This window comes from Saccopteryx leptura, chromosome 3 (assembly GCF_036850995.1).
Source record: "Saccopteryx leptura isolate mSacLep1 chromosome 3, mSacLep1_pri_phased_curated, whole genome shotgun sequence".
NCBI lineage: Eukaryota > Metazoa > Chordata > Mammalia > Chiroptera > Emballonuridae > Saccopteryx > Saccopteryx leptura.
In genome coordinates this window covers 356201772-356224097 of record NC_089505.1, presented here as the reverse complement: position 1 = coordinate 356224097, position 22326 = coordinate 356201772, and the positions used below count along the sequence as shown (strand labels likewise).

Here is a 22326-nt window from a genome sequence, read left to right as displayed (position 1 = left end):
CGCAAAGCAATAGTGTTGTTAACACCCTGTGCTATAAAAAAGGGATATCCAAGTGCAAGAAATGAACTTAAACCCTATCTTACATCATGCACATAAATTACTTCCAGTGTATCATCAACTTCAATATGAAACCTACAAGTATAAAGAAAGCTTCTAGAGGAAAGTAAAGGACAAAACTTTTGTGAATTTGATTTAGGCAGGTGGTTTAGGTGTGGCATCAAAAGCACGATTCATGAAGAAAAAAATTGATAAATTTGGTTTCATTTAAATTGAAAACTTGTTTGTTGGGTTTTTTAATTAAAAACTTATTCTCAAGAGAATGAAGACACAAGCCACAAACTGGGAGAAAAGATTTGCAAAGCAGGTATACAATAAAGGGCTTGAATTCAGAACATATATATATTAAAAACTCTCTAAATTCAACAATATGGTTTTTTAAAGAGGCAAAAATTTATATAGACACTTCACCATAGAAGATAGATGGGTAAGAAATAAGCACGGGAGAAAATGTCCTATGTCATTAGTCATCACAGACATGCAAATTAAAACCACAATGAGATACCACTACATACATTAATCTGGCTAAAATTAAAAACACTGATCATACCGTGTTGTGACAAGAATGTGGGAGAATTAGAACCTCCATACAGTACTGATTGGGAATGAAAAAATGGTACCAACATTTTGATACACAGTTTGGTAATTCTTTAAAATGTTAAAAACACATATTCACCATATGAACCAGCAATTTCACTCTTAGCTATTTATTCAGGAGAAATAAAACCATCTGTCCATAAAAAAACACAAATATTCATAACAGCATTATTTATAATAACCCCAGTCTAGGAACAAGTCACATGTCTATTAAAATGTGAATAGATAAACATTGGTGTATGCATACAATGAATTACTACTCAACCATAAACGGGAACGAACTATTTTCACATGGTATAATGTGTGTGAGTCTCAAAATAATTATCGATGTAGAAGCCAGTAGAAAAGAAATAGATATTGTATTATTCCATTTATTAAAATTCTAGACAATGCAAACTAAGCTACAATAAGAGACCTGAAGGGAAGAGAGTCGCATGTGTATACACATGTCTAATCTTATTGTACATTTAAAATAGGTACCGCTTATTTATGTCAATTATACCTAAAAAACACTGTTTAAAAAAATCAATGTCGTTATAGAAATAGCTTTCCAGACAAACTGTTTGCACTTCCCGAACATCCCCAGGCTGTGTCGCTCTGTCCCTGGTCATGACGTCACTGCAGACAGGAATGTCTTCTCTCCATTCTCCACCTGTCAAAGTTCTCTTATTCCATAAGCCCCATCTCAAATGCCTTTATCTTCCTGTTGGTATGTGCTGATCCTTACACGCCAGCAAGACTTCCTTGCCAATTCTATGCTTTTTTAATGGTTCACCTGTTCAGCCATGTATTATTATTATTTTTGGTACCATCCCTCTTACTAGGCTGTGAAGCTTGAACTATGTTCAACTTAACTTTCTGAGATCAGACGAGATCGGGCGCGTTCAGGGTGGTATGGCCGTAGACTTCAACTTAACTTTGTATCCCACCTCTCCGATGCCTACCAGACTCCTGTATCCATGCATGGGTATTTCTTTAAGTTAATATATAGAGAACACAGCTTCCCAGAGTATTAATTCAGAAACCTAATGGCCATAATAGAATGCACTTCTTACTCTGCTGTAGTCTAATGTATCTAACATGTTTTCTTCTTTGCTTTTCTACTGCTGCCCCTGTCACTGCAGAGATTCCCTGACTGGCCTGTCTCCCTCCAACCCTGTCTTCCCAGCATGATTTCACTGAAGTACAAGCTTGACCATGCCCCTTGCTTAAATTAAATTGTTAGCGGGTCCCCTTCGGTCTCTGTCCCTGTTTGCGCCTTCACTTCCTGGCCTCCCTCCTCCAGACTTCCTCTCAGCCATTAAAGAACCACCTGTAGTTTCCATCACATTCAATGGGGTCGACCGAGACTGACTGACTTCGTTAAGGACACACTAACCACTGTATTATGTGTCTTCACCTGGATGACGGGGATTTTGTCTGCCTTTACGCCCCCTTCAGTCCTATGGACAATAAGCTCCTTAAAGACCATGGCCATGCTGTTGGACTCTAGCACTGAGCAGACCGCCTGGCAGAGGGCAGGCACTCAATAAATATTGTGAAAAAATGATTTAAGTGAGATTATCTGTACTTGCCTCACCCACCACCAAATCTGGCTGCTTTTAGTTTCTTTCTTTTTTGAGTAGATATATTGAAGTTTTGGTAAAATAATAGTTCAAGCTAACTGGTAAGCAGCCCTCATGCGGATTGCCCAAGTATGCAAAATTGTGTATAAAGTTTTATCAATGGACTTGCACATTGGGGGAGAACAGGTGTTGGTGATGCTATGAGGCAGCAGCAGGCCTGTGACCCTCCCCGGAGCAACCTCAGGAGTCACAGCACTCGCCCCTCCCCTCCCCTCCGTGGCCTCTCCCTCTCTTCCCCCTCCTTCCCTCTCAAAGGCCCCCTGCCCCCTCCACCTCTGTCAATAAGTAGAATTTCCTTCCTTTGTAACAATTTTCCATTTCTACTATTTGACTGTGTATTTTCTTTTTTTTTTTTTAAGAGAGAACTAATAAAGTCAAAACAAAATGAAACAAATCTAACCCCCACCTTTGCTGCTTCACAGAGAGATTGACTCTCTTCCCGCCTTGTTAGGCCCCTTGGCATTTACTAGAAGAGTGAGAAAGAACTGAATTTCGTGCAGTGTGACCTTTTGAAAGTTGGGGTGAACATTTGCATTATTTTGATTTTCACCCTCTCTTGCAACTCGTACAGAATTGAATGACAATTTAAAACTTGTCTAGATCTTTCAGATACAGGGTTTGTTAAAACAGCAATTTTGTGGGGAGCTGATTTATTTGTTTGTGCTTGTTTAAATCCTTCAAGTAATGAAAATGATTATTGCTGTCTATAAAAGAGGTGAAGGTGTCTTTGAACAAAGGCTTCCCAGAGAAAATAATTATGAAGGTGTCATTTCCATAAATACCTTGACCGTGAAATATCTATAAAATACTACAGTGAGTGTTTCAAATACAGAAAGAGCTACTACCCCATATTCAGGGCCAGCCCTCTAGAAAGTTATAAAGAAAGTTAAGCTTGCTTCCAACATGCCATAATTTTCCACTCTGTCTCCATTCTCTGAACTTGGGTAAACATGGTTGTTCAGAAGCCTGGATTCTATGACCCTGGTTCAATCACTTCTCTCCAGAAGTTAGATTTTTCACCCTTGAAATGAGTGGTTGGATGAAATGACCTCTAAATTTGTTCTAGGTCACTAATCCTTTGATCATTCATTTGTTCATGTATTTGACCAGGATAACTTTGGTTTCTGCTTTTCCTCTATCTCTCGTCCTTCCATGCTAACTAAAGTTGCCTGTGGTCTTTTCCACATTCTGCCCCCAGAGTTCCTGGCTACTCTAGTCCTTTCATGTGATAGAGGCTCTTCAAATTCATCTTGTCCCATCCAACCTATGGCTCCTTTTCTCTGCTGGATGGTGGCTATTAATAATCCTAGTTGAGCCTGACCAGGCGGTGGCGCAGTGGATAGAACATTGGACTGGGATGCAGAGGACCCAGGTTCGAGACCCCGAGGTCGCCAGCTTGAGCATGGGCTCATCTGATTTGAGCAATAGCCCACCAGCTTGAACCCAAGGTTGCTGGCTCCAGCAAGGGGTTGCTCGGTCTGCTGAAGGCTCGTGGTCAAGGCACGTATGAGAAAGCAATCAATGAACAACTAAGGTGTTGCAACGCGCAATGAAAAACTAATGACTGATGTTTCTCACCTCTCTCCATTCCTGTCTGTCTGTCCCTGTCTATCCCTCTCTCTGACTCACTCTGTCTCTGTAAAAAATAAAATAAAATAAAATAATCCTAGTTGAAAGACATTAACGGCTTCCTGCCACAGGTAACACATCTTTATTTACATAGTGATCTTAGAGGTACAATGCCTTTGCCATTATCTCCTCCCTTTTTCTTCTCCTTGAAAAGAAAGATGCCGTAGGGATTAAAACGGCATGAATGAGCGATAGTTTCTGGCACTGGGGCAGCACTGTTACTGTGTGTAAACAACTGCCCACTTCACGTGATAAATGACTGCTTAAGTAATTTATTGAGAATTTAATTAAAGATTCTCTTTCCCTTAAAAAAAAAAAAAAAAGATTCTCTTTCCCTAAAACTGATACAAATTATCTGCTCATGTTAGCAGTTTTTCATGAGATGTGAATACGTGAGACAGTGTGGGCTAGTCAAAGACTGTTAGTGACGCCAGGAACCGTATCGGTGCCGAGTTTCCCTTCTCATGTGCCTGCGCCACGTCTAACCGGGACGAGGCCCTTGAAAAAGATTTGACCAGTTAACACAGGAGAAGCCATCTTACAATTCTGTAAATGAGTCAGACACATACATCTTAGTATTTTACATGAAATTCTGATATAAAGGTTAGCTGGAATCCACCGCTATTCTTACCTCTCAGATACCAGGACTTCAAATGACAGTAATATTCCTAGCTGCTTTAATTCTGGGTCATCTTTTCACTCTATTTTGCACATAGGCAAGGCTGTCTGCTTTTACACCTAATTTGATAAGGCTCACAAAATCACAAATTAATTATTTTAGCCCCAAAATATCATGTATGGCAAGTTGTCTAAAATAACATAAAATAAACATTTCTGAGTTGACCACTGTTGCACATTGTCCATGGAAAGTAGCCTTCTCATAGGATATTAAAACATGTTTGACTTATCTAATATACCAAGCTCATCACTTAGAACTGATGTACTTTGTACCATAGAATTAAATGCCATTATTCAAGACCAAAGGAGGTTCATCTCTAGGAAGGGGAAAACAAACATGTAAAGGGAGACAGTTATAGAAGTTTGACTGAAAAGGGGCCACCATTAAGATGGAACAAGCTTTCCTTTTTTTTTTTTTTTTTTTTGTATTTTTTGTATTTTTCTGAAGTTGGAAACAGGGAGGCAGTCAGACAGACTCCCACATGCGCCTGACCGGGATCCACCTGGCATGCCCACCAGGGGGTGATGCTCTGTCCATATGGGGCGTTGCCCTGTTGCAACCAGAGCCATTCTAGTGCCTGAGGCAGAGGTCATGGAGCCATCCTCAGCACCCAGGCCAACTATGCTCCAATGGAGCCTCGGCTGCAGGAGGGGAAGAGAGAGACAGAGAGGAAGGAGAGGGGGAGGGGTGGAGAAGCAGATGGGCTCTTCTCCTGTGTGCCTTGGCCGGGAATCGAATGGGATTCCTGCATGCCAGGCTGACGCTCTACCACTGAGCCAACCAGCCAGGACCAGAACAAGCTTTTCATAGTAGCCAGAGCCATCCATTCACTAAGCCCAGCAAGCACGTCCAGAGTATTTCCCTCCCTCCATGTGTCAGGCAGTGGGGGTGAAATTAATTAAGATAATTCTGCTATATATCATGCCCTCAAGGAGTTAAAAATCTAGTGGGGGTGATAAAACTATAAAAGGATAAGCGTTGTAAAAGAAATGATCAGATAACCAAGCCAGGACTCTCTCCAAGGATGGGGCCATCAGAGAAATAGAGGTGACCTATTTTCTGGAGAGCAGCAAGTCAAAATGATGTCTAGAGATGTCAAATAGCTATTATGAGTGCTGCCAGTCCCTACTCCCATGTCCCTGGCAGACATCAGTAAAGGCTGATGACACTTGCCTTAGATAAGCCTAGAATGAGACCTCAGGCTCTTTTTCAACACATCATTTTAGGCAACTGCAACAAATCAAAGTTGGCCAACAAAATAAAAACTTATATTCCATCCTAGATAAGAGATTGTCCCAGATCCATTGAGAAAACTTGATTTATAGTTTTGCTGGCTCTTCTGAATGGGAGATACTCCCAACATAATAGGGAGGCTGGATTGGAGACTGAATGGGATCTGGGAGAAGAGGAAAGGGAACATTAAGGGTGATGAGATCATCCAACTCATATTAATAGGAGGATATCAATGCCATTAAAGTAGAATGGCCATAGAACGAACAGACTGTTGAGAAGTAGATGGCATTTGTCTACACCACAGATTTGAGGTCATAACAGGATATCTCAATGAAGATGGAGATATTTACCCAAACTTATACTGGTTCTCACAACTCAGAACCATTCTCAGTTTTTATCTTAGTAATTGGCACGGTCATTCATTCAGTTGTCTAAGCCAGGAACCCAGACAATATCATTGACACCTTTCTCTTCCCCACCTCTCATAGTTAATCCAACATAACGTCATATCAGTTTTATTGTCTGTACATTTTTCTAATCCATGTACTTGATACCATTTCTACCACCAGCTATTTCATAGGACATAGACTAAAAAAATATTTATTGTTTATCTGAATGCCAAATTTAACTGGGCATCCTCTATTTTTATTTGCTAAATCTGGCAGTGCTAGCCCAAAATAATCTCATTCAGAAGTAGTAAAAATAGGTCTTCAGACTTAAAATGTGGCTCTCTGGATTGGACTATATAGGTAGATTATTTATTTTATTATTGTGTTACCATACAAGATTCTAGAGACAAATACCTATTTATTTGACTGACGTAGCACCTTGACATATTTAGATGGCTTAAAAAAATCAGTTGAACAAGCTCAAACCCCGGAATATTTGTGAGCACAGAATATTTTGTGTGCAGTGGGAAGACAAAAATGTATTCTCTAGTTTGACATTAGCTGACTCTTCTTCTAAAACTTTGATAACAATATTATCCCCCTAGGAAAGGCCAACATGCTGAAATTCTTCACAGATTTTGTAAACGTATGTGTTACTGAAAAACTGAAACCCAGCCAACACGAGAGATATTGTCGGGTTCCCTCAGAGTTTATTGGAATACTATATCACGCATGACCTGTTTTTGAAATGAGATTTTGAGAAAAACAGCAAAACACCTTCTCTGGCTTCTTTTCTGCTAACTGCTCACGCTCGATCCATTCCTTAGATGACCTCATTAGCTCCCGTCCTGCCAACCAAATTTCCAAATCTGCATGATTAGCTGGGGATTGTAGCTTCAGGGAATGGAATCAATTCTGGCTAAGGACACTGGGGTGCTCACGTATTCTCCGAAGAGTTCAGAGAACCAGGCTAAGAAGCTCAACACCCAACCACAGTGTGAGGGCTGTTCTAGAAAAAGTACCCCTCTTGCCACCATTAAACCATCCCTGAGCCCACACAGCTGCCTCTGGTTCCACCGGTGACAACTGGAGACTGGCCAGCTCTGCCACTATGGCCATTAAGAGTTGGACGCCTCCACTGCTATGCTTAAGAAAAAATGGATTCCACACCCATTAATTTCCTCACATTGCTTCCCTCAGAATTGCCATTTTCAGTGGATTCTGGCTTCTACCTTAGGAAAGTCCAACTTGTAACTTTGAATAGTTCCCAAACACACAGGAAGGGTGTTGAAAGATATTGAGCAGCAATCAACATGAACAATATTTCTTACTTTTTTTCTTTAAATAATTCTTATTTATTGATTTTATGAAGGGAAGATGAGAGAGAGAGAAAGAAAAACATTGATTTGTTGTCCAACTTATTTATGCATTCATTGGTTAATTCTTATATGTGCCCTGACCTAGGATCGAACCCATGACTTTGGTATATCAGGTTGAAACTTTAACCAACTGAGCTACCTGGCCAAGGATGACATTCCATACTCTTTAACATACCACACTTTACAAACATGCTACAAAACAGAACACAGTGATTAAGACACAGGCTTCAGAGTCAGATGAACCTGGATTTCAGTTCCAGCTTTGCCTTTTATTGACTGGAAGATTGGATAAGCCAGCCCCTGTGAGGTGCCGTCTTCTCCTCTGTGAAGTGGGCACATTAATCCCATTTACCTCGTAGGACAGCAGTAAGGCTATAATGAAAAAAGTAGTGGCATTGACACCCCCACAGGACAAGTACTCATTCTTATTATAAATATTGTTGCTACCATCTCTTTCTTTTAAAGTTTCAATTCCAACCAGCTCAGGCATTTAAAAAAGAAATTATACTGGCCCTGGCCAGTGGCTTAGTAGATAGAGTGTTGGCCCAGCATATGGACATCCTAGGTTTGATTCCCAGTCAGGGCATACAGGAGAGGTGACCATCTACTTCTATCTCTCCTTCCTCTCTCCTTTCTCTCTCTCTTCCCTCCTGCAGCCAGTAGCTCAGTTGGTTCAGGTGTGGCTCCAGGCACTGAGGATAGTTCAGTTGGTCTGAGTGTCAGTCTCAGGTGCTAAAAAAGCTCAGTATTCAAGCATCAGCCCCAGAGGAGGTTGCCAGGTAGATCCCAGTCAGGGCACATGTGGGAGTCTGCCTCACTATCTCCCCTCCTCTCACCAAAAAAAAAAAAAAAAAAGGATCTATTCTGCCCTGGCCAGATAGCTCGGGTGGTTAGAGCATCATCCCAAGCACAGAGGTTGCCGGTTCAACTCCCAGTCAGGGCACATACAGGAAACAGCTCGATGTTCCTGTCTCTCTCTCCTTCTGCTCTCATTGAAATCCATAAAAATATATATTTTTAAAAGAAAAAGTAAATTATTTTTAAAAATTTATTCTATTTGTTTTAGTGTTATCTTTTTCACATAAAGACATTTTTTTTCCTAGTGAATTGTTTCACTAGTAACTTTATTGAAAAAGTTGTGTACACATTCATTTTCTTAAGGAAACTTTTTTCTAATCTTTTTCTGATCTCATTGCAAGAAAATCTGAAATACAGAAAAGCAGAAAGGTGGAAATAAAAATACCTCAAAATTCCAGTATCTAGAGATAGCCACTACTAACGGCATGCCACTAGCTTTGCTTGTCGGGAGGTCTTTTTTATCAGTCATAGGAATCACAGATTTATGGAAATGGAGGCAACCTTCATGACCAGGGGTCTGAATTCTCTTTGATTCCCCGTGTTGACTGGCCCACAGGCCCCCTCCTCCTGACTACCTTCTTCTGTGTTTTCTCTCCCATCACATTGGAGAACCGTCACTTGAAACCTTTGTTGCTAGGTTGCAAGTTTTGTTTTCTTTCTTCATTTTATGGTAGGAGGCTTCCAGTTGCCTGTGTCAGCCCCGTGTTCCTCAACAGGGGAATAGGGAATGCCGGGAAATATTATTTGGCTCAGTGGGAGCCTTTGAGCTAGAGAGAGGGGAAGAAAATTACTTTTTTATTGTGAGGTTTGCCAAATGGTCCCTGAGAAGCAGTGATATCATTCATCCGCTGTGCCAGGCTGGATAGAGACTGTCATCTTGGCAGACATCTAGAGTGAGCGTGGAATTCCTCGGGGTTGGTACGGGCCTTTATCAGAAATAGTTCCATAGGCAGTATTTACATAACCGTGGTGGAGTGTGAGAATAAACACAGCTGTGGCATTGCCCTAAATATTTCTATTCAGCAGGGAATTAAAAGAGGACTTTATCGCTGAACCACAGATAAACACAATTCATCAAGCAGTGGTCAGATCAACCAGGGAACAAAATCGGAGTTATAATAGGCTGGCCCACTGAAAATAGCTCCAATCAGCCAGCCTGACTGTATTGCTCCTTTACCACCTCCCTCCACTCTTTTAGTTCCAGAAATATAGGACTCACCAGCTAGTAAGGAAGTTGTGTGTATGAGTGTGTGTGTGTGTGTGTGTGTGCGCGAGTGCGTGTGTGTGGCTGTGTCTGTGTGTGTGTGTGGCTGTGTGTGTGCCAAGAAGGTGGTGGGGGGCACTCTGACTACTGAGCATAGACCTGCTATGGGCCACGTGCTTCCAGATACTTTATATACATCCCTTGTTTCAGAAGGGTTCCCTTTTTTTCTGGGTTACAGAATTGGATGTGTGTAACAGTAAGGTGTTTTGTTGTTTTGTTTTGTTTTGTTTTGCCAAGGAGAAGCCTTTTTAGCTCCAGTGTGGTGAAATGAAAGCATGATTGCCACAGCTCTGTGACACACATCTTAAATTTTATTTCTTGATTTTAGAAAGAGAGAAGGGGGGGCAGAGAGAGAAACATCACTTTGTTGTCCCACTTTTTTATGCATTCATTGGTTGATTCTTGTATGTGCTCCGACCAAGGATCACATCCGCAACCTTGGCATATCTGGACGATGCTCTGACCCCCTGAACTACTCAGCCAGGGCCAGTGATCCGCATCTTAGAAGTTACCTTTGGCATCCACGTATTTAAACCTTAGTGCAGTCCCTGGTCCACTAAGCACAGGAAGATAGTTGCATGGTGTATTTATTTCCTAGGATTTCCATATCAAAGTGGACACAAACTGGAAAGCTTAAAACAACAGAAACTTAGTCTCTTTCAGTTTTGGAGACTGGAAGTATGAAATCAAGAGTTGGCAAGATTGGTTCTTTCTGGCGACTTTGAAAGAGAAACCATCCCGTGCCTCCCTCCTCGCTTCCGGCGGATCCTTGGCATTCCGGGGCCTTTGGTGGCATCCCTCCCATCTCTACCTCCATCTTCACATCACCTTCTTCTCTGTGTGTCTTTTCTGTCTCTCACAACGACATTTCCATTGGATCTAGGCCTCACCCGACCCAGCAGGTAGATTAACGAGAAGAGGATCTCACCGCCATCCTTAGTGACTCCTGCAGATATTCCAGCAGAGTCACGGGCTGAGGTTCTGGAGAGACATGAATTGGGAGAGGAAGCAGTGATACGATTCCACCTACTATACGTGGGAGCCTCTTGCAGACAGGGATGATATTCTCGACTTGCCTCTGTGGCACCCAACACTAATTAAGCACCTGCGAGTGTTCCAAAATACTTGCAATACAGCCTATCTTTGTGAGCATGTGCAAAGAAATCGCTGCTGTTTTCAACTCTAAATCATAACCCAGGAGATTTATGGGGATTTTCTGTTTCAATATGCATGCCTTGTGTCTTTGCTAATAGTGTAGCTAAGAGAGAGCCTCAGTAAATACAAAATACAATACAAAAGCATTGTGTTCACTAATGTTTCTCTTCCCAGTGACCGAGCCAACATAAGAGTCTTAAAATGCCAAAAGCATAAATGACAACTGCTAACATCAGGATTTACAGTCACAGAGCACTTTCAGTTATAATTTCATTTGATGCTCTGGTAACCCATGAAGATTATTATTATCACCTTCATTATAATGACCATTATCACCTTCATCATCATCATCATCATCAACATCTTTATTTCATGGAGGATAAAGAAACTCAAAGCTCAGACATTAAGTGATCTATTTTTGGTCAGAATGTATGAGTTAGAACTTTTAGTCGTATTTGACAATAACCTAGCCTAAACTGACTTAAGCAAAAAGGGGAAGGAATGTAGAAGCAAAATGTAAAATTATACTGAGTGTCAGGTATGAACTCCGGATTCAGGTCTCTTCATCTTCAGCTCCCCCTTTGTCCCCTCTTGATGGCAATATCCATCAGTAGACCCAGTATTCTATCTGACCCTCAGTATATATATAATGAGGAAAAGAAAGGCTCCTTAACAATACGTCCTCCAGAAATCCTGAGCCTGGACCTCCAGAGTCCAAATTGGATCACACCTACAACCTTCAAACAATCGAGCCCCCAAAACAAATAGACTGAGAATGGGAGCAAGGCCCGTTACTAGAAAAGGGAGGAATGGAAACTGGGCAGGCAGAACCGCAGATGTCCACAAGGAAGCATAGTTTATAAATGACAGAGCTTGGACTTGGGACAAGGTTGTTTTAACCAACAGGCCAACTCTGCTGCTCTTTCTGGTCCTCCTCCTTCTCCTCCACCTCTTCCATTCAAATACGGTGAATACACAGTGGGTGCATGTGGGACAAAATCCAGAAGATGCAGAGTTATACAGCGAGGGTCTTCCTTCTGATCCCGTCCTCCTGCCACTCAGTTTCCTTCCTCAGTGAACCCACCCGTATCCCTCTCCAGCCGCAGTCTCCACATGTCCAAGCGTTTGTACAGATCACGTTCCCACTGAGGACAGGGTGCTGTTCTCACTGCTCTGCTCCATGGTTCTTTCACTTCTGTTGTATCATGCATGCTCGATTTCCTAATTTTAATGACTTCACCCGGCTACAGTGACATCTTCCACCCTTGAGTTTTTCTTATTTTCCTTTTCTTCTCCCTCCTACTTCCTCCCCTCTTTTTATTTCATTTTCTTATTTCTATCTCCTTCCATACTTTGACAAACTATTGAAGTTGAAACTGGCTTTTTAAAAGAATAAGGTCTCATTTTTTTTTTTTTTTTTTTTTTTTTTAGTGAGAGGAGGGGAGGCAGAGACAGACTCCTCCATGCACCTGATGGGGATCCACCCTGCGGGCCCACTAGGGGGTGATGCTCTGCCCACCTGGGGCATTGCTCTGTTGCTCAGCAACCAAGCTCTTAGCACCTGAGGCCAAGGCCATGGAGCCATCCTCAGCACCCGGGGCCAACGCGCTCCAATCAAGCCATGACTGTAGGAGGGGAAGAGAGAGAGAGAGAGAGGGAGAGAGAGAGAGAGAGAGAGAGAGAGAGAGAGAGAGAGAAGCAACAGGGGAAGGGGTGGGGAAACAGATGGTCACTTGTCCTTTGTGCCCTGACTGGGAATTGAACCCAGGACATCCACACTCTGGCCAACGTTCTACCACTGAACCAACCAGCCAAGACTTTTACTCAATTGTTAACCAGTGTCACCCCAATAAATTTAATAAAAATAAACAAACAAATAAATAAAATAATGAGCTACATGAAATATTTGACCCTACAACAAGGTTCCTTTGGGGTAGTTGTCAGCAAAATACTTTAGGAAGATGAAAGCATTTTCTATCTCATCTCACCCCCATACTCACTACTTCGCTTGGGCAGCCCAGAGAGCAAAGGGGCCTCAATAGATGGCTGTGGCTCTGGTTGTGGACAAAGCTCGTATCACCTAGTGCTCCTGACGTGAGCCTCCAATAGCTCTGTTAGGTAAAACACACAGGTAGGTGGAATACAGGGCAATGTATTATCAGCTCTGCCCCAGTTCTTTCAGTATCTCAGAAAGGACTCATGCATCTCTCCCCAAAGTTATATTTTCTCTTCCAAAAGGTTAGAAACTGTCCTTGTGTAACTTTCCTTTTTCCTGGGTTTGCATTTCCCTCCAAGTCCAAGTCCTCTGGGCAAGAGCTGAGCCAGAGCCCCCCCTGGAGGACTCTCCCTGCCTTGCTGGCCCACTCCCACCTTACTGGACACAAACTGGGGAAGCCTATTCACAGTAAACTAGAATAGAAACTAGACAGCAATCAAGAGCAACGTGGCCCTGTGATGTCTCCTGCATATATTATCTCACTTAGTCTTTCCAGTAATCTGGAGAGGCAGGTGCATTGAGCCATTTTACAGATATGGAAATTGAGGCTGAGGGAGATTACTAGCCTGCAGATTAAGGCCTTGTAGCCAATGTGTTTTAGAGCCAGACTGAATTTAAACAGAAAAAAACATTTGCTTAGCAACAACCTCCTGGTGCATGTACTTTATATCGGCCAGAGAACAGGCTACTGGAAGAACTGAACTCAGCCAGGCCAGGAAGGGAATTTCTCTATCTCTTCATACTCCTAAAAACTGTGTCGCACCAGATTGCTTTTTGATAAAATGAGATTAACTGACAAATTAGGCTAAAATGTCTGTACTTGAGATTTTTCTCTTGGCAACGTGCTAAGACATACATACGTGTGTGTAAAATTACCACATGACCTTCAAAGGGAAAGTTTCTTCCCCTTCATTATTTTGTTATTGGGGGGGAGGGGGAGGGTCAATGTAGATTGCCGAGTTCTTAATTTATTCCTTGCACACATAATTGACATCTATTCTGTGCCAGACCAGCCAACAGTTCTTATCCCACTGTTGTTTTTGAAGGTTTCATGTTGTTCCCATGTGCTGTCGATGAGAGGTTCTCCTCTCTCCTCTTGTCAGTGGCCCTGTCCTGGGTCCGCAGTCTGTCTGGTGTTATAACCCGGAGCTGCAGCTCAGTCAGAAGGAATGGTCTATTCGCCTAAGTCTACAGGCTCCTCAACAGGCTGCTGGTTACAGCCCCAAACACTCCACTCCCCTATCTATTTGGACTCGACTCTTTCCAGAACATTACTTCATTCAAAGCATCACCGTGATGGTTTTAAGATATGTCCCCAAATTCCTTTATTCTCTTTCTATTGAGAGGGGAGGCCTAACTCTCCTCCTTGTGAGTGTGCATTGGGCTGAGTGACTCACTTCTAACAATAAGAATGAACCAGAGTGGTGGTATATGACTTTGGAGACAGGGTCATAAAAGGAATAGCAGCTCTTCCATGCTGTCTGGGGAAAACCAGCTGCCGTGTCATGAGGCACTCGAGCAGCCTCTGCAGAAGCCCATAGGGCCAGGCACTGGGGCCTCCTACTAATCACCATGTAAGTATGCCATCAGGGAAGTGGGCCGCCACCCAGTCCACTTCAGATGCCCAAACCCCTGTTGACATCCTTATGGCAAACTAACCGGAAGCCCCTGAGTCAGACCCACCCAGCTCAGCCACCGTGAAATCCATGATGTACAAAGAGTCATAAAACAAGTGTTCACAGCTGTAAGCCACTTAATTCTGGGGGAATTTGTTACTCAGCAATACCTTACTGATACACTCTCCAGGAACCTTCTGTGGTATTGCCCTTCTGCTGCCAATCAACCATAGGCATAGCTCATTCAAGGGTTTGGGTTGGGTTTAGAGAGGCCTGCCATGATCCTTAATCTATATCATCTAGAGGCCTCACCTTCTAGAAAAATCTTACTCTATAACCCTGGGATGGGGCCAAACATCTATATTTAATTAAATGATTTTTTTAAAACAAAAAACTATTAAAGGGTTTTGGAAGAAGAATTGTTTTAAAAAAATATTTTAGAGAGGGGAGAGAGAGAGAGAGAGAGAGAGAGAGAGAGAGAGAGAAAGAGAAAGGGGGGAGGAGCAGGAAGCATCATCCACTCCCATATGTGCCTTGACCAGACAAGTGCAGGGTTTCGAACAGGTGACCTCAGCCCTCCAGGTTGATGCTTTATCCACTGCGCCACCACAGGTCAGGTGGAAGAACAGCGGTTAATAAGAACTTCTGGCTTCTTTTGACTATAAAAAGCCACAGGCCCCTCTATTCTGGGTCCCCTGTGTTCTTTGAGATGGAATGGGCGGGAGGTCAATTTCCTTTGCAGCCTGGCCACCTCAGTGATGGGAAACAAACCAGCAAGCTTAGTGCTTTGCCTTATGAACCCCTGGGGCGACCCTTCTCTAACCTGAATGGCCACAGATTCACCTGGGGGGTTATTGCTGGGCCCCAGCCCTGGAATTTCCCAGTTCAGCAGGTCCAGGGTGAGGACTAAGACGTTGCATTTCCAGTAAGCTCCCAGGTGATGCGGTCATCCCTCTGCTGCTGGTCAGTGACCGCGCTCAGAGAACCGCCACTAACAAGCACTGGGCCTGGTGTTTACGCTTTACCTCAGCAGTCGTCCAAGATCCTCACTATACTGCAGGCTACAAAGACAACAAATGAAAACAACCTCCTTCATTTTGCCTGAGACAAAAGGATCGATGGGGACAGACATCCTCAGAGTGGTGATCTGGGGCGGGGGTAGGTAATTGTAACGGGAATGTGAAGAGGACTTCGAGGAGGCCTGTCATATCCTAGTTCTTGATTGGAGTGGTGGTTATACAAATGGGTTCCCTTTGCGAAAATTCAGTTGAGCTGTACACTCTGCTTTGGGCACTTTTAAAAATATGTATGTTATACTTAACATCTTACTTAAAAATGAATAATGGTGATACATGCTGTCAAAGCCTTGGGCCTCCTCTTCCCTAGCCTGTACCTCTGTTTACAAGCCGGCTTCCCCCCGGGGTGGGGAGGGGAGTCTGCTGGCAACCCAACAAAGAGGAATGTTTTGCTTTCCTTTTTGCTGGTATCAGTTGTTTGTGGGTTTGTGCATATGAGATATCTGGAGAGAGGCTGCTTCCCAAACTGTCATTGCTTTCAAAACAAATCCAGTTCTTCAAACGAGAAGATTATGAAAGAATTATTTGCCTGTTTTAAATTCCTAGGGTAATAGATACTGAATAATTTGAAAAGCAAGTTGAGCTCTCATTAATGCTTTTTGAGAATCCCAAGCCCTGGCCAGTTGTCTCACTGGTAGAGTGTCAGCCTGGCATGTGGATGTTCCAGGTTCGATTCCCGGTCAGGGCACATGGGAGAAGCACCCATTTGCTTCTTCACCCCTCCCAGCCTCGCTTCTCTCTCTCTCTCTCCCCCTACTGCAGCCATGACTTGAAGCAAAATGGCCCTGGGTGCTGAGGAAGGCTCCATGGCCTCACCTCAGGTGCTAAAATAGCTCAGTTGCTGAGCAACAGAGCAATGGCCCCAAATGGGCAAAGCATTGCCAGGTAGGCGGCTTGCTGGGTGGATCCTTGTCAGGGTGCATTTGGGAGTCTGTCTCTGCCTCCCCTCCTCTCACTGAATTTAAAAAAAAGAGAGACGGACAGAGGCCCTGGCCAGTTGGCCCAGTGGTAGAGCATCAGCCCAGCGTGTGGAAGTCCCAGGTTTGATTCCCGGCCAGAGCACACAGGAGGAGAAGCACCCATCTGCTTCTCCACCCTTCCCCCTCTCCTTTCTCTTTTTCTCTCTGTTCCCCCACTGCATCCATGGCTCCATTGGAGCAAAGTTGGCCCAGGTGCTGAGGATGGCTCCATGGCCTCCGCCTCAAGCACTAAAATGGCTCCAGTTGCAACAGCGCAATGGCCCAGATGGGCAGATCATCACCCCCTAGTGGGCTTGCTAGGTGGATCCCAGTCAGGTGCATGTGGGAGTCTGTCTCTTTACCTCCCTCTTCTCACGTCAGAAAAATAAAAAAATAAAAAAAGAAAGAAAGAGAGAATCCCAGTCTGAGTTTTAACTCTGCAACTTGACTGACAAGTGGGAACTTTGGGAGGGAAAGAAAACTCACCCCACATTGCTGGCCCATTTCTTTGAAAAGGACCTGAGAGGCATGACATTTTTTCTTCTGGATGAGGACAGATGTCACCTGAAGAATTTGTTTCATCACAGAAAGCCTTTGGAGTCTCAGTGAGGAGGCTTGTTTTCTAAATTTCTTCTAAAAAGGCTCATTATTGCTAACCCCCCCCCCCCCCCAGAGACACTGCACATTATACATCATTCCTTTCCTACAATTTAAGTTTGGATAAGAAGGTTGACTCACACTCTAAAAGGTTTGTTTCAAATGTAAATGAGGCCAGGTTACTTGGGGCTTCTGATTTTCAAGTGATCTGCAAAATTGTTATTTTGGAACTCAGGAGCTAAGTAGGGCACTTGGGGGCACAGTTGCTGGTGATGATGACTTCACAGGGCGGTAGGGGACAATGGGTGCTCTTCTACTGGGAGTTGTCTAGTCTAAAGGAGAGACACTGTAGCCCAGTATTTAATTCATGGACTTTTGAGCCTAACCAAGATCACCAATTGTGTGGCCTTGGGGTGAACACACTTCTTTCCCCCTCCCTCTAAATTTCAGTATTTCTTTCTGTTATATGGGATTAATAATATCCATCAGAGGGCTATTAGGCAAAGTACATAAAATAATGTAAAAATATTTAAACTTTGCCTGGCATGTAGTAAATACTTAATGAAGGGTAACCTAATTATTAAAGGGTGAAAGGATATTAATAAATGGATGATTTTATTCTGTCAAATTTCCTCATCCCTATATCTTTCTAATGCAAACATAAAAGAATACATGGTATTTATTTACATATGTACATGGTTGAATAAAATGTGGCTTTTTTAAACCTCTGCAATAAAATGATCTGTCTCAAAAGTATAGATGTGGAGAACACGCTTATGGGTGCCAGGGATTTGGGATGGTGGTACGGGGGGGGGGGGGGCACTTGCAGCTGGTGGGAGGGCTTTCTGGTGATGGAATAGTTTATTTGGGATGGTGGTACGGGGGGGGGGGCACTTGCATCTGGTGGGAGGGCTTTCTGGTGATGGAATAGTTTATTTGGGATGGTGGTACACGGGGGGCACTTGCAGCTGGTGGGAGGGCTTTCTGGTGATGGAATAGTTTATTTGGGATGGTGGTACGCGGGGGGCACTTGCATCTGGTGGGAGGGCTTTCTGGTGATGGAATAGTTTATTTGGGATGGTGGTACGTGGGGGGCACTTGCAGCTGGTGGGAGGGCTTTCTGGTGATGGAATAGTTTATTTGGGATGGTGGTACACGGGGGGGCACTTGCATCTGGTGGGAGGGCTTTCTGGTGATGGAATAGTTTATTTGGGATGGTGGGGGGGGGGCACTTGCATCTGGTGGGAGGGCTTCCTGGTGATGGAATAGTTTATTTGGGATGGTGGTACGGGGGGAGCACTTGCATCTGGTGGGAGGGCTTCCTGGTGATGGAATAGTTTATTTGGGATGGTGGTACGGGGGGAGCACTTGCATCTGGTGGGAGGGCTTCCTGGTGATGGAATAGTTTATTTGGGATGGTGGTACGCGGGGGGCACTTGCATCTGGTGGGAGGGCTTTCTGGTGATAGAATAGTTTATTTGGGATGGTGGTACGCGGGGGGCACTTGCATCTGGTGGGAGGGCTTTCTGGTGATGGAATAGTTTATTTGGGATGGTGGTACGTGGGGAGCACTTACAGCTGGTGGGAGGGCTTTCTGGTGGTGATAGTTTTGTCTTGATTGTGCTGGTGGTTCCAAGAATCTGCACATGATAAAATAGCATAGAACCACACACTTACCTGGATCAGGCTCAATTTCCTGGGTTTGTTATTGAATTATAGTTACATAAAATATAACTGTTGCCCTGGCTGGTTGGCTAGTGGTAGAGCATCAGCTTGACGTGTGAATATTCTGGGTTTGATTCCTATTCAGGGAACACAGGAGAAGTGACCATCTGCTTCTCCACCTCTACCCATTCCCCTTTTCTCTGTATCTCTCTCTCTTCCTCTCCCACAACCATGGCTCTATTGGTTCGAGCACATCGGCTCCAGGTGCTGAGGATGGCTCTATGGAGCCTCCACCTCAGGTGCTAAAAATAGCTTGGTATGAGCATGACCCCAGATGGGCCGAGCATCAGCCCCAGATGGGGGTTGCAGGTGGATCCCCATTGGGGCACATGCGGGAGTCTGTCTCTCTGTCTCCCCTCCTCTCACTTGGAAAAGAAGAAAAAAATATTTATAACTGTATCTGGAGAAACGGGATGAAAGAGTATACCCAGACCTCTGTCCTATTTTTGCAACACCATGTTAATCTATCAGTATTTCAAAATAACAAGTTAAACACAAGTATTTGTCTAGACTGTCCTCCGTTTTCCACAAGGACAGTATGCAGATCTCACACTCTGTATCTCAGGTGATATGGTTGGAGTTCTGACTTAAACTTTGGTGTTTGACTCTAAACGTAGCATTCCTAGTGCCTCCGTCTTCCCATTGTTACCCCTCTCCAAGTTGTTTCACTCCCTTCACTATACATGTTTGAGGATTAAGTGCAGTTTGGTCACTTTGATTCTAAAATATTCACGATTAACACTGAGCAGTAGATTAAGTGTGTGGCTAGGTATTTCAACTTTCTGCCAGCGGCAGCCAGAGTATGTGCAGATAATGAAAATCCTCTGTGGATGGAGAGGTAGGGCAAATGAATACCAGCTCTCAGTTCGGAAGACTTGATACGAAACTCCTAATCAACCAGTCAGCACAATAGCAGGAAAACCAGAACTTCTTACTTCAGTAAGTGCTTGGATAGCTGCCCTCAGTACCTGCACTAACGCATGGACCCTCAATAACTATTCGTGGGTGAATAGATGAATGAATGGATGAATGAATGAATAAGTGAGTGAATGGATGATTGGACCACTAAGATAAACTATGTGAAACTGACCGAGTCTAAAAGTAAGAGTGAAGTGTTCGTTTACCTTTGTGGCCGGAGACTGGAGGAAGCTTGATCCGCCGGAAAACCTTCTAATGCTTCTCCCTTTGGTCCCCTAGGCAGCTTGAAATCCACTCTCCAGATGCTAAGCACACGGTGATCCTAAGGAGCAAGGACTCAGCCACCGCCCAGGCCTGGTTCAGTGCCATCCATTCCAACGTTAGTGACCTGCTGACCCGCGTGATGGCCGAGGTCAGAGAGCAGCTGGGGAAAACGGGCATTGCCGGGAGCCGAGAGATCAGGCATCTCGGCTGGCTTGCAGAAAAGGTAAGGAAAGTGTCTCCCCTGTGATCAGCATGCCCCCCACTCCGGGTTTCCCAGGCCCGTGTAGCAACCACTGAAGTCAAGTACCCCCCTCCACAGGCCGTCGCTCATTCACAATCTGTTTGGATGTCTTGTCAGATCCAACAGGTTTGTATTTGCATTTTACAGGGGCTGTGTCTTAATGGACTTTAATTTCCCCAGGTATACACCAACATGTGGCCAGTGGCAGGTGGTCACTAACTGTTTGTTGAATGGATGAATGAGGGAGCAAAAGGCTGGGTAGTTTCCGTCTCACGTCCACAGAGGAAGGGCGGGGGAAATAACTCACATTCACACCAGAGCTGTTGCCTTGGGAAGGACAGAAGGTGAAATGATTGCTTAAAAGGGCTTGTGTGGCTTTTGCTGCACCTGCTTGTTAATAATGCAGATACATTTACAAATAACAGCAATCAGCAAGGATTTCTCTGAGCAACAGACTCCATGCTGCCTCTTTTCATGTGTTAGCTTCTATTTTATCTGTATTCTTAAGCCAGCAGACCCTGAATGTCAACACTGATGAGTACCTATTTTACGCAAGGCGCGGTGGTAGGCAGGAATGGGGAGGGGCGTGTGAAGATGAACCAAGTCCTCGTCTCTGTGCACAGGGAATAAAGCCGCTGCGGAAGGGACCTGGGTCATGTTAACACTGTCACTCTGATTTCTTTCCCAAGCTATGTGATATGTTGAAGATAGTAAAACTCATTTTGCAGTGATCTCCTGGGAATTAACCCTTCTGTTCGTTTCGAAGGTTTGAACCTTTGCCATTGTCCCTACACCTGATGGCTGTCCCTTGAACTTGACCTTGAGTGCTCAGGAACACTGGGCTTTTGGGACACTCTGACCTCCCCATGACTCACATTCTAATAGGCAGTAAATGAGAATAATGATTGTCACAATAACAGCTTTCCTGCCGGTGAACCGTGTCATCTGAGAAGGCCCAGTCAAACGGCACTTGAAAATAATACTTGAGCACAGCATTCGGCTGTTTTCCACCATTGTTCTTTGTTTGTACTAGTTCAGGCGTGGGGCTCAGCCACAAAGTTCAACACTGAGAGGGCTGTTTGGTTTGGTCCTGTCCCATCTCTCTCTCACAGATTGCAAAGGACTAAAAGGGACAAAGCATGTGGTGGAAGCTCCAAAACCATAACAAACAGAAACCTCAGGTAGCCCCTTGTGACCTTATCTGTCAAGGTCCTTGATGAAAACAACACGGCAAATCTGGATGATGTCATTTTAGAAGTCACAGTCTATAACACTCCCCACTTTTTTCTCTCTCCAAATATATGTGTTTTCATTAGGACAGAGCGTATGAGGGATCTTCCATTTGCAAGAAGCTCAACTCAGCTTGAGTCAGAAAGGGGGATGCACCGCTTCTTAGAATTACAATGTCTACACATAAGCTTCAGGCGTGGCCGGGCCAGGGGTTTAAGTGATGCTAGGCCTGCCTCTCCAGCTCTTGGCACCCTTTCCACTGTGTGGGATTATACTTAGGTGTGCCCTCCTCCAAGGCCCCACTCTTCCACGCTTGTGTTTTTCCTTCCAGTTGGCTCTCTCGGTCAATAGAAGTGTCTTTGCCCCTCAGAGTTCCAACAGAAGCCCTAAGATGAAACCTAATGGATTTGACTTAGATCACATAATCAGCCTCGGGTTGGGCCTGAGCTCAGCCTCATCCAAGCTGTGTGCACTGAGCGATGAGGAGAGGGGATTCTCTAGGGGAAAATTAAGCTGCCATGCAAGGAAAAGACTAAATGGATTCTGAGGAAGCAAAGGCAACAGACATTCACTAGAGAAGGACTAGGCAAGGCACTGGTTAGGCTGAAAAATGTGCTCACGCAGTTAAGGTCCTGAGTGGACTTGGAGATGTCCCATATGTCTCCCAGTCCTGGCAGAAGTTGGATGGCAAACTCAGAAGGGATGATTGGAAAAGGACTTCTTGCAGGAACGACTTACATGGTGTGGGAAGGTAAAGGGAAACCCATAAGAGATAGAGAAGTACCCCGGAGCTAACAACAGCAAGAGGCCACTACCATCCCTTAACCTGAAATAGCCAG

General features: G+C 44.1%; 1 protein-coding gene across 1 annotated transcript in view; it reads left to right on the top strand.

The window, feature by feature from the left end:
* SNTB1 (syntrophin beta 1) overlaps positions 1 to 22326 on the top strand; it is a 225549-nt gene that overhangs the window by 133154 nt on the left and 70069 nt on the right. The window contains exon 3 of the mRNA XM_066379422.1: positions 20032 to 20239. Within this exon, the coding sequence (XP_066235519.1) occupies positions 20032 to 20239 (208 nt within the window). The remainder of the gene's footprint in view (positions 1 to 20031; positions 20240 to 22326) is intronic.